Source organism: Calliphora vicina, chromosome 1, assembly GCF_958450345.1.
Source record: "Calliphora vicina chromosome 1, idCalVici1.1, whole genome shotgun sequence".
Lineage (NCBI taxonomy): Eukaryota > Metazoa > Arthropoda > Insecta > Diptera > Calliphoridae > Calliphora > Calliphora vicina.
Genome location: NC_088780.1, coordinates 97,209,111 through 97,227,505, shown reverse-complemented (window position 1 = coordinate 97,227,505; position 18,395 = coordinate 97,209,111). Strand labels below are relative to the sequence as shown.

The 18,395-nt window shown below is 29.2% G+C and overlaps 1 protein-coding gene across 3 annotated transcripts in view; it reads right to left on the bottom strand.

Moving 5' to 3' along the window:
- The window catches only part of aralar1 (calcium-binding mitochondrial carrier protein aralar1), an 80,669-nt gene that overhangs the window by 17,142 nt on the left and 45,132 nt on the right, over positions 1-18,395 (bottom strand). For 2 of the 3 annotated variants that reach the window (XM_065515209.1, XM_065515211.1), the window contains exon 2: positions 9,327-9,479. In XM_065515209.1, the coding sequence (XP_065371281.1) occupies positions 9,327-9,479 (153 nt within the window). Of the gene's footprint in view, positions 1-9,326; positions 9,480-14,056; positions 14,376-18,395 lie in introns of those variants that run through there. The other variant, XM_065515210.1, reaches the window with a different exon arrangement.

The following is an 18,395-nucleotide window of genomic DNA, read 5'->3' as shown; positions in this document are numbered from 1 at the left end:
CGCGTGAGTTGAAAATTTACTACTAGTAGGTGTTGGTGGCCAACTAATTCGTCGTGGCGGAACTAGTTCATTGAACTGCAGGGAATAAGTCATAAGTGACAGACTACAGGTTTAAATATTTCGATTATAATTTAAAATTTCCAACTCCTTCCTGTTCATTTGAAACTGTTGCTTGTTAAAAGAAAATTCGCCTATACAACTTTTCGATACCCGATATTTTCTTTGAACGAATTTTATATATGACACCCACCACCAAAAACATTACGATTTTGTCATTCCGTCATTTTGTAAAAAATCAAAAAAAAAATTCATTTTTTCTAAGATTAAACCAAAATAAAATTTCTATATGAATAATACATTGTATTAATTTAATATAAACCAAAAATGGATCACATCACAAGTGTGGCAGATTTCAAGGATTTTATCTATAGGCGTTTAAAATACATGTGGGCAATTCCATGTCATCGCACGTGACATTTGTACGTCTATAGAGTGGAATAGATTTTGCAAAAATAAGAGTATCTGGAAAATAATCTTTATGTTCCATTCAGAGGGAACTATATTTTAAAAAATAATAAGTTCTTTCGAAACATTGTTGTTCAAAATATCGAGCGAAATAAGGTTATATCGTACGTGACATAAAACGGAAGTAATTTCGAGGTACATGTAGAAATATGCGAAAATTTGCGAATCGTGAGAGGCGCTTTACAATCCGTCATATTTGAATAAAAATAATCATTGGATGATTTTATAATAAATAAAATTTAATATCTTACGTGACATACCGTACGTGACAGATTTTTCTATTGTAATAAAACAATATATATTCTGTATAGAAAGGGTCAAAATTTGACATTTTGGACAAGCAGGCGTGTTTTTCATCTGTGTAACTTATTACCTATTGTTCTTAGCAAATTGTATCCCAAATAGTTTGGGTACATAGCTATTTCTTTAATCTTTCGAAAAAAATTAAATAAAAATTGTTGGAATTTTTTTTTCCGAAATCAAAAACTTTTTTGACTTTTTTTTTCAAAATGGGCCCTTTTTTCTCAAAAGAAAGCTTAGATATTTTCCTTGTGGTCGCTTAGTGGGATACGTGTTGGATATCTATCAAAATAAATGTTTTGTAACTCAAAACATACAATTTTTGATTTTTTTTACAAATTCGTTGACTTTTTTTTTCCAAAATGGACCCTGTTTTAAATTTTTATTTGCTCAACAGAAAACTTATATATTTTCCTTGAATACCCTTTTGGTCGCTTAGTGGAATGCGAGTGGAATATCTATCTAAAAAGACATAAAATGTTTGACTTTTTTTTGCAAAATCGAAATTTTTTCAAAATGGACCCTGTTTTAATTATACCCTAACCACAATAGTGGGGAGGGTATAATGCGTTTATGCAGATGTTTGTAACGCCCAAAAATATTAGTCTACCGATCGACTTAGAATCTCTTTCTGAGTCGCTGGCTGGCTGTCCATGTAAACCTTGTGCGCAGAGTACAGGTCGCAATTTTGAAGATAATTCGATCAAATTTGGTACATATTATTTTTTCAGCCCAAGGACCAAGCCTATCGAAACTGGCTGAAATTGGTCCATTATTTCACCTAGCCCCCATACAGCCTCTTCCGAAATTGGACTGTATCGGTCATAAATGTTTAATTTTTTTATGTATCTCCAAAAAATTCCGCTCCAAATTAGTTTTATATATACAAAATTCATGTCACCAAATTTTGCTACGATCGGTTCATAATTAGTCATAGCTCCCATATAGACCCGCTTCCGAAAATCACTTTAACGTGCATAAGTCTCTTAAAAATGTTGGTAAACACACAAAATTCACCATAAATAACTTTCATATAGACATAAATCACACGACCAAATTTCATGGTGATCAGTCCATAATTGGTCATAGCTCCCATATAAGGCCCACTTCCGAAAATAACTCAAAAATATAATTTATTGAAATTTTAAAAGAAAAATGTTTTTGCTCTTTTACTTAGTGTAGGGTATTATAAGGTCAAGCTTGAGCGATCATACTTTCTTACTTGTTTTTTGTTTTTTTTTTTGCTCAACAGAAAACTTAGATATTTTCCTTGAAGAACCTTTTGGTCGCTTCGGGGATGCGAGTGGAATATCAATCAAAATAAATATTTTGTAACTCAGGCAATTTAGGAAAAAAGTTCAATTTTGCAAAAAGTCAAAATCTTAAGATAAAAAATATTTTCTGTGGGGGACCTTGTATACCTTACAGTATAATTTCAGAGTACTTAGAACTAATTTTATCATAATTGCAGTATAATAAACATATTTATGAATGCTCAAACAGTATTCCGGGGGGACATTTGTATGGGTTTAGATGAAATCATGGACCAATATTGCCCATTTACAATACCAAACAAACCTTATCAACGGAGAGTATTTGTGGAAAATTCGTGTTTTCAACAGACAGACGGACGAACATAGCTAGATCGTCTAAAAATTTCATAAGGACCCCGAATACATATCGTCAGCTTAAATGCAAACGGACGTAACTAAACTTTAATTTTTTTACAGGAGTAGCCAAAAACGTCATAAAATCAATAATAATAAAGTATTCTAGGCAATTAAATCAATCAAAAACTCGATATTGAATTTTTTTGTAGTTAAATTTAAGGTGAAGAGATACTTTTGTGGGCCTGCAATTAATATTTCGATATGTTACAAATGGAATGACAAAATCAATATCAATCTATTTTTACTTTTCAGAGGTTCCCCGAATACTAGTGCGACCGAGGGCCTCGGCATATCCAAAGTCGGTCGTGTGTGAAAATTGTATCACTTAATTTATCCAATTGTGACAAATAAATGTATTTGAATTTTAAAAAAAATTAGTGAAAAATATTATTAAAGGTGTCAATTTACCCTTACCTAGGACAACGTCATATTAAAATAAAAGGTCCCTATATAAGGCGTTAAAACTATAACCGGTCCGTACCCAGAGGAACCAATCAAGGGATAAGTTCTATTATGTTCTCTTAACTTTAGGGATGCTTTAAACAAACTAGAACGTCGCCAGAGTTTCATTAGCCAGTATTGAATAAGCATTATTTTCGAAGGACTAAAAAAGAGGACATTAAAAAAGAAATTGCATATCTATCGTCTTGATTATGGAAAAAAGTACTTTTAATCGCGGTCAGGTACACATTAGTTTTGGCATCGAACACTTTGCCTTAGTAATTGCTAAAATCAGAAGATAAAAGTATGCAATTTCAACGATATTATATTAAAAAGTCTTCCAAGTGAAACGCGCGGGTTATTAAAAAGCGTTAAATTGCCAAATCTTTAGAATGCCTAATAGTATACTTATACAGAGAGTATGGCAATTTAAATTTATTTTAAACTTTTTCTAGGTACTTCATCAAATCCATCCCTACCCATTAAATCAATATAATTCGTTTCGTGCTAGTTTTAGCCCCTTTCCAATAATGCAAAAGCCTAATTTTTGTTAGTCAGTTTTTTTTTTTTTTTTAAAAAATGCTTTATAGTACAAGTAATATGCACAACTATTAAACAACCTTGGTTAGTAAATAACCTCGCTGTTCACCCTTAAGAAATTGTTTAACTTTTTCCTTTAATAATCTCATTTTGAACAACCTGTCAATGAAAGCTGATGTATGATAGTTGATCACAACAACGCAAATATGTTTAAATCAAATTAAAAAAAAAAAGTTTATCAGGCAGATGACATTAGCATGACATAAAACGCTTTTAAGATACTGCAGTAAAAGACATAACAAATGTTATTGACATTGTAAATAGAGAAGGCACTACATTTAAAGGCCTTGAGTTTTTAAGTTACCAAAAATTAGTATCCTTGTCTTGTTATGGCATGATATTAAATAATGAAATGCGGCATAAAAATCTGACACTGTGGGAAAAAAATTAATCTTAAATTTTAAAAACTCACTGGTAGATTTTATATTGTAAGTTCCAGGCATTTAAATGTTATCGGAATCAAAATATGTAGAGTGGAAAGTCTATCTATTAGCAATAACCATTTGTGCCAAATTTCGATTTTAGACCGATTACAATTTTTGAACAGATATTGCCCATTTTCATCATCAAACATTTCTGGTCAACAAAGAATATATTTTTTTCCCCTAAGTCAGTCCGTCTAGGCCTTATATTGACTTCAAAAAAAAATTTTCAAAATTAATATCCAATTTTCATCCCGATCGGAAGACATCTATTTCAAAAGTTAGTTCACTTGACATGAAATTCCCCATAATATAATTATTTCAATCGAATTCGGTCCTGATAAGAGTATTTTAGTGATTTGAGGAAGTGGTTAAAAAAAATAGTCTCTATAAATATTGCATAAATTTTCCGAATTTTTCCATATTTAATAATGTTAATACTTCGGGCGCTGGTGGCTATATGTACCGATCACTGCTCTAATGTTTCTTGAATATCAAGAGTAATTACAAAACATGGACTTTATGATAATTATGAAACATTATGATACATTTTGGTGCCCAATGACATAAATAACATTGATTGATAGGTATCAATATTAAATTTTGTTAATAAACATACGTATTAATAAATAAGTATTTGCTTATTATTAACTTCAGCAAAATTAGTTTGTTAAACAAAGAAATTCATAATCAAAATGTTTAAATTTATACAATATTTCACCAGACAAATGTTGATCACGTGTCAAGGTCAAATAATAAATCAAAGCCAGAATAAACAAAAAAAAAACGATGAAGATAATCACCAAAATAGCAATAATAAAAAACGAAATATAGAACAAATTGTTCAATGACTGATTATATTCTAGATAATAATTAAATTTAATCAATAACTTGTTTGTACTAGTACAAATATTTGGAGTCATGTCTAAGGTAGAAAGAAATAATATTGTTTATTTAAATCAACAATAAAAAAAAAATAGAAAAAAGAACACGCGTCTAATAAGTGACTTTGTTTTGACGTTCATCGGTTAAGTACAGAAGAACGTCATGCAATTAAACATTAAATTACTAGTATGACAATAATTATCGCTAGAAATTAAAAAAGATTCATCAAATTAGCTTGAGAAATCAAGTGTTAATTATAGTTTGATTTAGAAAGGTAGCAGCGTTAAATTATTTATTATTAACAATTGCTAGTAAATAAATCTTTGAAAGTTTTAATTATAATTAGTTAGTTTCAATATGATTGTAAATAAATTAATGTTTGTTATTTAAAGGAATGATTTCTTTAAAAACGAAATATTAGTTTTGTAGGAATAATTTATAAATAACAAAGTTTTCACATCTCAATAAACCAAAGGAAATTATAACGATCATAGATAAATACACATAGATTGGAAACTCTGCAGATATAGACCTAACACAGTTGTCAGTAAGTGGTGAAAATTTAATAGTAAATAAAAATGTGAAAACAAAAAAAACATTCGTATGTGTGATAATTATGATCTTCTATGAGATATCATATATGATATCGTTCTCCTATTATAAACAATAGTATTTAGGAACTAAAGTGTATATTTCAATTCTATGGAAAGATTTAAAAAAAAAAAATTTAAGTAAAATTATAAATTTTGTTAGACATTTCTCCACATAATTCATGATAACTCAAAAAGGATTTCAAATTTATTCACAACTAGTTGATCGCCCCGGCTTCGCTCAGTAGCATTTACTAATGTTAGTTCTTCAAGTTTCTCCAACCCACGCACATCAGCCTGTCCTTACTTATTTGCAAATAAAATATCTAAATTTGTACTGCATACTTTAGGGAGCTTTTTTATTACAGTTGGCTGGACTCACAAAAAAATAAATTTCGAGTTTTACCCGGAATTTTTGATTTTTTTTTCTTTACAAACCATCTCCTGAAAATTTCGAATCGAATAAAAAAAAATCAGCCAAATAGCTCCAGCCGTTCTCACGTGATGACATTACATACATAGACCATTTCATTTTTATATATATAGATTAAGTGAATTCGCTCTTTTTCAGAAAATTGTATGTGCTTTCTAGGGTATTAAATCGATTAACCGTTAATTGGTTAACCGATTAATTTCGGTCGGTTAACTGTTCGAATAATTCAAAATTGACGATTGTCAAATAACAAATAAACCGATTAATTTGTGTCGATTAACCGAACTTTATTTTTTTCCACTTTAGCATATTTTTTGTATTCGTATTCATATTTTTCGATCATCCAGCAAATATGTTTAATAAGTATAATTCACATCTGACATATTTAATTTACATGTACTTGTCGAAGGAAGACATGATAATAGACCAAACTGGAGACATTACTGAAGCGTGTATTTTATCAGAATTTATTCCAAAAACAACTCCTTTGGTTATAATGGAGGATTTTATATGCTTAGAAAAAAAAGCGTGTATTTTATCAGAATTTATTCCAAAAACAACTCCTTTGGTTATAATGGAGGATTTTATATGCTTAGAAAAATATCTGAGATATTGGATATTCTTTATCATGCCTTACTTTCGATTTCTCCAGCATCTACAATCAGCGAGAGAGTTTTTTCATTCGATTAATCGAATAATTTAAAATTAACCGATTATTAACCGATTAATTATTTGCTCGATTAACCGATTGAACCAGAAACCCAATTAATTGAATACCCTAGTGCTTACACTCAAAGTATATGCTTGTAAACAAATACAATTTTCTGAAAAAGAGCGAATACACTTAATTGTGAATAAATTCGAAAAGAATCCCTCAATTTTCATGATCGATATCTCATTTTGTTCCTATTACATGTGGCTTTGCGATAAAGCAATAATTCTGAACAATTGCTACCGTTTTCGATTTTTCATGATTTTTTTAAACTAAAAAAATTACTATTTTCACGTAAAAAATATATTTTTTGTTTCAATTTGTTATTATAACTCCGAAACTACTGAGCCGATTAAAATGCAATATATATGTGAAAATTAGTACATAGCATGGGAAAAATGTTTTCAGAATTCAATCATTCAAAAGAAGAATATTAATTACTCAATTTTATATATATAAAAAAAAAAGTAAAATTTTGTGAAAATGAGCGAATTCACTTAATTGTGAATAAATTCGAAAAGAATCAATAAATTTTTGTGATCGATATCTCATTTTGTTGCTATTATATGTGGCCTTGCGATACAGTAATAAATCTGAACAATATCTGCCGTTTTCAATTTTTCATGATTTTTTTAAAACAAAAAAATTTGGTACTTTCTCATATAAAATAAATTTTTTGCTTCAATTTGTTATTATAACTCCGAAACTACTGCGCTGATTAAAATTCAATATACATATGTGCGAAAATAAGTACATAGCATGGGAAAAATGTTTTCAAAATTCAATCATTCAAAAGGAGAACATTAACTACTAAATTTTATGTATATCAAACAAAAAACAAAAATTTTGTGAAATTGAGCGAATTCACTTAATTGTGAATAAATTTGAAAAAAATCAATCGATTTTTATGACCGGTATTTCATTTTGTTGTTATTATATATGGCCTTGCGATACAGTAATAAATCTGAACAATTTCTGCCGTTTTCAATTTTCCATGATTTTTTTAAAACAAAAAAATGTGCTATTTTCACATATAAAATAAATTTTTTGTTTCAATTTGTTATTAGAACTCCGAATCTACTGAACCGATTAAAATGCAATATATATATAAAAATTTGTAAATAGTATGGGGAAATTTTTTTCAAAATTCAATCATTCAAAAGAAGAATATTAACTACTCAAATTTATGTATATCAAACAAAAAACAAAAATTTTCTGAAAATGAGCGAATTCACTTAATTGTGAATTAATTCGAAAAAAATCCTTCGATTTTTATGATCGATACCTCATTTTGTTCCTATTAGATGTGGCTTTGTCATAAAGCAATAAACCTGAACAATTTCTGCTGTTTTCGATTTTTCATGATTTTTTTAAAACAAAAAAAATTATATTTTCACGTAAAAAATATATTTTTTGCTTCAATTTGTTATTATAACTTCGAAACTACTGAGCAGATTAAAATGAAATATATAAGCGGATTAAAGGAAATGTAAATTATAATTTTGTTAAGTTTACTTTAATAATATCGCTCTAATCGTTTTTGTGTAATCATTAATTATGTGGAGAAACATCTAAAAAAAATCACAATTTTTCTTAAACAAATTTAAAATTTGGCCCATATTTGTATTACTGAAACCACAATACATCAAAATTGTGTAGTGGTTTAAAAAGCCTCTAAAATTTTTTCGATTTTGTTGCCCTGTATTATAAAATCAAAATAAATTCCAACATTTGTATTAATGCGAGGTCCAGAGCCTTCCGAATGAGAATTATTTTGGCCAAACATGTATTTTTTCTAATTTGTAAATTTGTACCAAAGAGTTTAAATTCCTTCAATATTTCGAACTCAAAGAGTGTCTAAATTTCTACCCATTAGGACTAAACTTGGTGCAAATTTCATCTCGATCGGAAGACATCGGTTTCAAAAGTTGGTTTTCACTTGACATGATATCCCCCAGAAGTATATACAAATCTTTAAAATCGGATAGAGAACAAAAATTTGGTACGCCACCTGGGGTCTTGAGGCTCCGCAATCCCCATGATTTTTAAAGTCTAAATTCAAAAATTAAACTCAGCTACACCTCCTCATAGCCGTGGTCAATTTTATTAAAATCGGACTATTCGTTTCTAAGCTAAAGATTTATTTACACTTTTTGTTCAGTTAATAGAATTTTCTAGAAGAAATTTACCTCAGTACATCAAGTACAAACTGTTTCGAAATAAAATTTTGCTTTAAAATTTTTTAAGATTTAAGTCCTTTAAATTTTCTCTATATTGTTTACATCCGCAATTTAACTACATACTTTAAATTACATACAAATTGCTATAAAAAATATCATAAATTTGGTTGTAAAATTTAGCAAACAAATACAATTGAGGGTTAAATTATACAAAACAATTGTAAACAGTGGGTACGTACTAAACGTAAAAAAGTAAAAAAAGAAAACAAAATAGTCGATCCCCCCATTATTTATAGAAGGTGGGTGTGAATTTTTATGTGTTTTATAATTTGGATCTTTGCCATTTTTTTTCTTCTCAGCTTTTAGTGCATAATATACTACATTTATCTTATTTATTAGTTGTATGTATGTAATTTTTCCTTAGTTCTTAGTTTTGTTTTTTAGCTTATCAGCAATTTATTTTACTTAGGTACTTATTGTTTGTCGTTTTCGATTATGTGTGATTTACATTCATTTAAAAATGAATGAAAATTGTTTTCATTTCCAATATAATTAGGTATATACTTACATCATTAAATGCGGCATCTGTGAATAAACCCAAAAATTTCCTTACAAAATCTTCGCTAGTCATAAAATGTTCACCATTCTTTTCGTATGTTGCGTATTTTTGGAAGACTTCACGTAATTTATCGGTGTTGGCACGTTTTAAAAACGAGTGTCCCTTTAAATAAAAAAATAATGAGTAAAATTAAGAGTATAATTACAAAAATATCAAATGAGTATTAGAATTTAATAAAATTTGAGAAGAATAAATACTATAAGATAATACTAATAAAATCGAATACAAATAAAACTCAGTAATATTACAACAAGGTCATTTAGCAGCAACATGTGTTTAATTTTTTTTAATTTAAGAGCGACATAGTATTAAAAACATAAGAGAGACTAATAAAATGAGTATAGTTACACACTGAGGGAAATTAAAGTAAACAACCATTTTTCTAACAAATTATTCTGAATTATTTTCTTTACAAGATAGTATATTTGAATCAATAGGGTTTATTGTTATTTAACTGGTCTCAGACTTGTTTAATAACAATGCACTGTCATTTTCATGTAAGTAGCCTAGATTGTTCTTACGGGTCAAAACTCATATATTCGAATTCTAGAGCTTTCGATGTTAATGTTAGCAGCTTAAACATTTAGTGTTACCATACTTAAAAACAATGCTAATCAACCACATGCTGTCAACATTGTTGATAAGTTTTGGTGAAATCTTACTGATGTGACCAAATTGTAGAATTTTGCTTACATTTTCATAAGAAAAATTAAGTTCAAAAAAAGTACCAAACTGTTTATTAGGGTATACATTCGAGTAATGATCGTTCGATTAATCGAACAATTTCTTACGAATAATTATTCCAATAATTTAAAAATATCAATTTTCACATAACGAATATTTCGAAGAATTTTATGAAGAATAACAACAAAATAGTAACAATTTTAGAGTCTCTTTAAACTACATATTGGAGAGTTTTTTAAAAAAAAAAATTATGTAAAATTGTAAATTTTTTTATGCGTTTCTTCACATAATTAATGATAACTCAAAAACGGTTAGTCCAATATTATTAAAATATATTTAGAAAAAATTAAATCTACATAAACTTTAATACGTTTATATATTTCGACAATCGGCTCAGTAGTTTCGAAGTTATAATAACAAATTGAAGCAAAAAATATATTTTTTACGTGAAAATAGCTAATTTTTTAGTTTTAAAAAAATCATAAAAAATTGAAAACGGCAGAAACTGTTCAGATTTATTACTTTATCGCAAAGCCACATGTAATAGCAACAAAACGAGGTATCGATCATAAAAATCAATTGATTTTTTTCAAATTTATTCACAATTAAGTGAATTCGCTCATTTTCACAGAATTTTAGTTTTTTGTTTGTTATACATTAAATTGAGTAGCTAATGTTCTCCTTTTGAATGATTGAATTTTGAAAACATTTTCCCCATGCTATGTACAAATTTTCACATATATATTGCGTTTCAATCGACTCAGCAGTTTCGAAGTTATATAACAAGTTAAAGCAAAAAATATATTTTTTATGTGAAAATATGCAGAAATTGTTCAGATTTATGGCTTTATCGTAAAGCCACATGTAATAGCAACAAAATGAGATATCTGTCATAAAAATCGATTGATTTTTTTCGAATTTATTCACAATTAAGTGAATATGGTCGTTGTTATTAGAACTCCGAAACTACTGAGCCGTTTAAAATGCAATATATAAACGAATTAAAGGATAAGTATATTTCAATTTTTCTAAGTTTACTTTAATAACATCGGACTAACCGTTTTAGAGTAATCATTAATTATGTGGAGAAACGTCAAAAAAAAAATCACAATTTTAAAAAAAAACCTCTCCATAGAATTTAAAGTTTGGACCATATTTGTACTACTGGAACCACAATACATCAAAATTGTGTAGTGGTTTAAAAAGCCTCTTAATTTGTTTTCCGATTTTGTTGCCTTGTGTTATTATTTAATCGCCAGAGTGAGGTGACTATTCAGAAGAACCATTTCATGCAATTACCTGTGGTCCTCTTCTGAAATAGTAAAATTTTTTTACAGCTACGGGTCATGTGTTAACATTCGGTGTGTTTAATTTTTATCGACTATAAAATAGAGTCCAATCACACTTCTGGCATAAAATCCACAAGACAAAGTCATACATACAAGTATTCTCTTAAAGCTCATTTGGAGTTGTTCCTTTCCAATAACGTATAGATTTCTTATGCACAATTTCTTAAACCAAAAATTAAGATGATTTTTTTTTCTGAAGTTAAGGATTTCCTTAAAAATTTAGCAAACTCCAATCGTTATATTTTCGACAACTCTAATTATCAAGAGGCTATAAGTAAATATAAGAAAATCCGTCATAATGTATACTGAAGTCTCCCATGGGCATTTACTTCGATTAGTCAACCAGGATAGAAAAATAAAATGTTGATAATCGTCGTGTTTTATTAAAGATATTTCGATATAATTTGGTATATATAATTTTTTTGGCCCAAGGACGATGCCTATTGAATCTGGCTGAAATCGGTCCATTATTTCACCTAGCCCCTATACAAATGTCCTCCCGAAATTGGACTTTATCGGTCATAAATGTTTAATTTATGTAGGTATCTACACAAATATTGTTTCAAATAAGTTTGATATATACCGAATTCATGTCACCAAATTTTATTATGATCGATCCATAATCCCATATAAGACCCTCTTCCGTAAATCATTTTATCATTTATAAATCTCATAAAAATGTTGGTATACATATAAAATTCAACATAAATAACTTTCATATAGACATAAATCCAGTGTTTAAAAAACTAGACTACAAGTAGCAGTAGCAACGAAAAAACACAAGTAGTCTAGTTAAAAAATTAATAAAAACTCGGAGTCAATAATTACTACTACTACCTTCACATTTTGGTAGCAGTAGTTGTAGTAGTACTAATAAAAGAAAAATTTAAAAGTAGCAGATTAATTTATTTTCTATTGCTACCTTAAAAAAGAAAAAGTTTTGATGTAGCAGTCATTAGTTTTTTATTAATTCTGCTACTTTTAAAATTTAGTAGTAATAGAAGTAGCAGTTGAGGTAGTAGAAGATGTAGCAGTTTAGTAGCAGTTGAAGTAGCAGCTAAGTAGCAGTTGAGGTAGCAATAAAATAAGTCAAAAATAAAAATCTTCAGCCAAAAAATTATATTATGTGTTGTTGTTGAGAATGTATATTTGTGTATGTTGGTCGTGTTGTAAACAAAAGTTCGGCTTTTTTGTTATACACATAGAAAACACGATCTTTCTGTTAGCAACACGAACATCTGAGACGAATAAAATCGAATAATTCTTTCAAACCCTCTCAAAACAAAAACAACACACAGTGTTTAATTCTGTCAATTTTGGTGTTATGACTGAAGATTTTCTTTTTTGACTACTTTTATTGCTACCTTAACTGCTGCATCAACTGCTACTTTACTGCTACCTTAAAAATTAAAACTCGATATAGAGCAGTAGCAATGATTTGTATTTTTATGCTACTACTCCATTTACAATTCATGTTTTATTACTACTGCTCTGTTAAGAGTTTTATATTTTGAAGGTAGCAGTAGTTTTAAAAAAACAAGAAAACGAAAAAAGACAAATGCTACTGCTACCGCTACATACACTTTTTTGAAGCAGTAGTTGTAACAAAAGTTAAAAATTTGTTAGTTATCGTAGCTTTTTAAACACTGCATAAATCAATCGATGGTATTCGGTCATAGCTCCCATAAAAGACCCACTTCGAAAAAAACTCTATTATTGAATTTTTAAAAGAAAAATGTTTTTGCTCATTTACTTAGTGTAGGATAAGTAACGATTTTTCTTAACTTGTTTGTTAAGAAAAATCGTACGTTCGCGACCGGTACTAAAGCCAATTAAACAAAAACCAATAGAGATATTTTATTGTGTAAATACCGGATAGAGACCTACATTAATATACTTTTAACCCTCCGTTAGTCGCAATCATTTTCAATTGAGACTAGTCGCTATGTATCAAATTGATATCAACAAAAGAAAGGCGCGTTTGAAAATAATCTCTTTTCGAAAACATAAAAAAATATTAAATTCAAAGTATTTAAAAGAATAATAAAAATAAGATTGCAGTAAAAATATATTTTTATCAAAAAATAGCTTAAAAGTTAGGGTGTTTAAAAAAATTTACAATACAAAAATGTTTGCCTGTTCAACCAGATCAGTTTGGACTAACGGAGGGTTAAAATAAACTAATCGCTTTCAAATATTCTGTTCCACTTCGCAGCTGTTTTCATTTCACTAATGTCAGCCAAAATTGACTTCTATTTAAATATAGAGAAACCCAAATGCTAGCGAGTCGCAAAAAAAATGCTAGGAAAAGTTTAGTTTTCTATATTCTTTGGACATCGAAAGCACGTTCGTACGTATATTCGTGACCCCAGGAAATGCCCATATCTTATGTTTGTAATTATAAATACATATAAGCAAAGATGACTACCGATTCAAAACGGTTAACAGTTAGAGATATCGCTAATTTGGATTAATTCAGTAACGGTATTTGACCTGAAAGGGTGGTTTAAACTTTATTTTCGAACCACTCTTTTTATTAGATTTAGTTATTTTTTTCCTCTCAGTGTATATTCCATAACAATTAAATAATACGTATTGAAAATTGAGAGAGATAATTATAAGATGAACATGATTCACTCAACATACACTTTGTGATTTTTTCGTTAGCGTCATTTTTCCTCTTGTCTGTTACTCTTCTGCTCAATTAGACTTGCGAGTAATTCTGATGTTAAAATGTGAATATTTTTAATATAGAATAAATATCTTATATTTCACGATTTATATTGTTACTTTAAGTATGACAAAAAATCAAATTGAAAACTTCAAAAATCCAATTCAGCGTTTCCGTTTTGTTTTGTTTCTTCCTTGGATTTGTGCTTTTTTTGCGAATTACACATGAAAACCGCACACGCGTTTCGGACACCAAACTTAAATTTAGTAAGAAACAACCAATTCAAACGTCGATGAAATAACAACTAAATAAAACTCATTAAAATGGCAACAGAAGCAAACAACCTCATTTCTATGAACCCGGTGAGCGGGAATTTTATTTTGTTTGTATAAAAAACAAATAATAAAAAGTAAAAGACAAAAAAGCACTACGGAGCAGAACTGTAAAGAAACATCAAGAATAAAATATCTACTCGTTGTATTGTGTTTTTTATTTTACTTAAATTTTACTTGTTGTTTGTTTTTATGTTTATGTTCAGTCTTCCCCTAGCCTTTCCCCCTTTAACGATCTTGCTGACTGACGCCTTCCCAAACGAGTGTGTGCGAAATTTTAACATGAAAACACTGAAAAAGCATTTTAAAACAATCTAGTTTGGTGTGATAACACAACTCTTATGGGAACAACCAACAAGAAACGTGATGGTGTTCCAAGATCTGTGGTGAAATTGTCAACCAACCATATTTTAATAAATTATTAAATGAATGAAATATTTATCAAACATGTGTTTATCTTTGTCGGTCCACATGTTGTGTATTTCCAAAACATTTTTAGTTTTTGTTTGTTGTTATTTTTTTATGTTATTGATCGCCAAATTGTGTAGATTGTCTAGCTAAAAACAAACTTCAAATACATAGTTAGGAGATGAGTCAGTGAGCGAAAATGTTGTCACCTCTTTGAATGAGACTTTGAACCATAGAGAAATACACAAAGAGCAGAAACTCAATAAAAAAGAACTGCTCAAAAAGCATACATTTGATTGATGTTGTTGGTTTTATGAGCGTACACACTACTTATTTGATCACAGCATTAGGTTTTTGACTGCAAAGTTTCTTCTCAATAACTTCCTCTAAGCTTTAAAGTTTAAACCAAACGTTTCTCATTTGAAGTAATATTTTACAAATTTATATTAAAACATCAACAGAATCAAAATAAATCTGGCATTTCTAAACGGCAGGTCCGATTGTAATAAAATTTGACGTGGGCGTAGCCAAGGAGGCTCAAACACGTGCAATTTTTTGATCCCATCCGATTTCAAAGATTTCTTTATTTTTGGAAAGCGCTCGGCCAGATCTTGCATGTGCTCTCTCTTACAATTTCCGAGTTATAGACATTTCAAAATTGAAATTTTAAAATTTGCAATACCTTGGTCCACTTTTTGAAATATAGGTCGAACTTTTGAACCGACTGGACTCGAATTCTTTTGTTAGCTAGAAAACTAAATTACGAATAACAGCGCAATATCAATTACGGATCCAAAAATAATCGTTTTTCAATTTAAATATTCAAAAAATAGTTGATTTTTGCTGTTTTTTGGGCGAATAGGTGACTTAACCCTTTTTTAATTAAAAACAAGTAAGAAAGTATGATCGGTCAAGCCCGACCACATAATACCCTACACTGATTAAATGAACAAAAACATTTTTTCTTTAAAATATCAATAATTTATATTCGTGACTCAGTTTCGGAAGTGGGTCTTATATGGGAGCTATGACAAATTATGGACCGATCACCATAAAATTAAGTCGTGTGATTTGTGTATATATGAAAGTTATTTACGTTGAATTTTGTGTGTTTGCCAACATTTTTAAGAGATTTATGCACGTTAAAGTGATTTTTGGAAGCGGGTCTATATGGGAGCTATGACTAATTATGAACGGATCCTAACAAAATTTGGTGACATGAATTTCCTATATATAAAACTTATTTGGAGCGAAATTTGTGGAGATACATATATAAATTAAACATTTATGACCGATAAAGTCCAATTTCGGAAGGACATTTGTATGGGAACTAGGTGAAATAATGAACCGATTTCAGCCAATATCAATAGGTTTGGTCACTGGGTCGAACAAATTATATGCTCCAAATTTGATAGAAATAACTTAAAAATTGCGACCTGTACTTTGCGCACAAGGTTTACATGGACAGACAACCAGCCAGCCAGACGGACCGACATCGTTTAATCGACTCAGAAAGATTCTAAGTCGATCGGTATACTTTAAGGTGGGTGTTAGACTAATATTTTTGGGCGTTACAAACATCTGCACAAACGCATTATACCCTCCCCACTATGGTGGTTTAGGGTATAATAAACTTTCTTTAAGAACATATAACAATTTTATATTTTTCTGTAAGGTATCTTTACGGAGAACATTGTGGTATAAAAAACATGTCTTATTTGCCCTTCCGACTGTGACCGATTTTGTATAAAAATTTCAACTTTGGGCCACATGTTCTAAAATCTCAAAGCTGGGATCAAAAACCGGAAAGCAGCTTTAGAAACCTTGATGTGTTCCCTATTTATCCCTAAATATTTATCCCTATTTATCAGCCCAGAAGAAAATGTGGACCCTATGGGCGAAATTGTAAAAAGTACCATTTTTGGGATTTTCGCTCCAATTTTTAGGAATTGTGGGATTCCCTTTGACCTTTTGAGAAGATTTTTTACACTTTGTTATTTAGAATGACAAATTGAAAAACGTTGAAAATTTCATTGAGTTCTGTTAATAAATAAAGATTTTATTACGTATTACATATTTATTGAGTTTCTAATACGAACATTTTTATCAAAATTTTAATAAAAAAACTAATCTTTTTTGTTTAGATAAGTTAATTTTTGGTCTTACAAAAAAAATTTAAGTCAATATCTCAATTAGATTCAAAAATATGCCACTTTAAAACTCAGTCCTTCAAAAATATTCCACTTCTTCATACTAAAAAATAATTTAAACTCCTTGGCTACGCCCACGTCAAATTTTATCCCGATGGGACCAGCCGTTCATCCTAGCGAGGAAACCATGTAAATTAAGATATCGAGCTACCGAATTATTTCCAAAATAAAAAGTTTCTAAAGCACTGCTGTACTGTTATTATTTAACTTCATATGATCGTGTAAAACTTAAAGCCAACTTAACTTAAAATAAACCCTCCAAAAAAATTCCATTCACCCGTGTTCACGCCACACTCACATCTCTAACTAAAATATTCTAATAAATGTGTTTCTGGTTTTTGTCAGTCTAGTGCAATGATGTTCATTTCATTGTGCTTTCGCGCTGAGTAACAACCAGTGTTACCATACGTCAAGTTTTCCCTTTTTTTGCAAGGTTTTTGAGATACAAAAAGTTTTATTTTTTTAAAAGAAGTTTTTTGGAAAATTGTAAATTTATGATATCAATAAGTTGAACCGTTAATTTCAAAATGATAGTCCCCAAATTCTTTTACTAAATGGGGAGATTGATTTGAAAATATTTAAAATGTCTCCAGCACTAAATTCACATAAATTATCTCAGTCTGATTACACATACAGTGGTGGCCACCAATTTAAGACAAATACTTGAATTTTTTTCATCAACTGAATTTTAAGTGCGATAAAAGGACCTCTAAGGGTATGAAATTTATTATTAATGTTTCTAGTTTCTGAAAAATGTTTGGAAAAATCGGTAAAACATATATGGACAAAGATATGTGGAAATACATTGACCCACCTCAGCGAACATCCGCTGTTAATAACATGATATGAGCGAAACTAATGGAACTAAAAATACGAAATTTGGTCCGAATATTTTATAATAATAAAAATATAATGATATAAATGTGGAAAATATGTTTATTTAAAAAAAATTTTTTTGGTCAAGTTGTAGAAAAATTTTATGTGTTCGTGGTGAATATGTATGAATTGACACAGTCGAATAAAACACACTTGTGTGTTAAAACAGTCCTCATGCATACATATTTGTGGAAATATTTGAAAAAATAACTGACAATCACGTGGAATTTAGCAAACAATGTTTGTCTTAAATTCCTGGCCACCACTGTATGTACGAATTGTGTTTTGTAATTTTTGTATGTACTTAAAAAATTTTTTTTGTTGAAAAAAAAGTTATTTTTTTTAAATAAAAAGTTTTCTTCAAAAAATATATGGCAACACTGGTAACAACACACATATTCTTATTCTCTTTAAAAGAGCGTAACAAATGTCTCATTTTTTCAGAAATTCATTAAGCATTTTTGTTGGTTGGTTTTTGGACGAAGCAA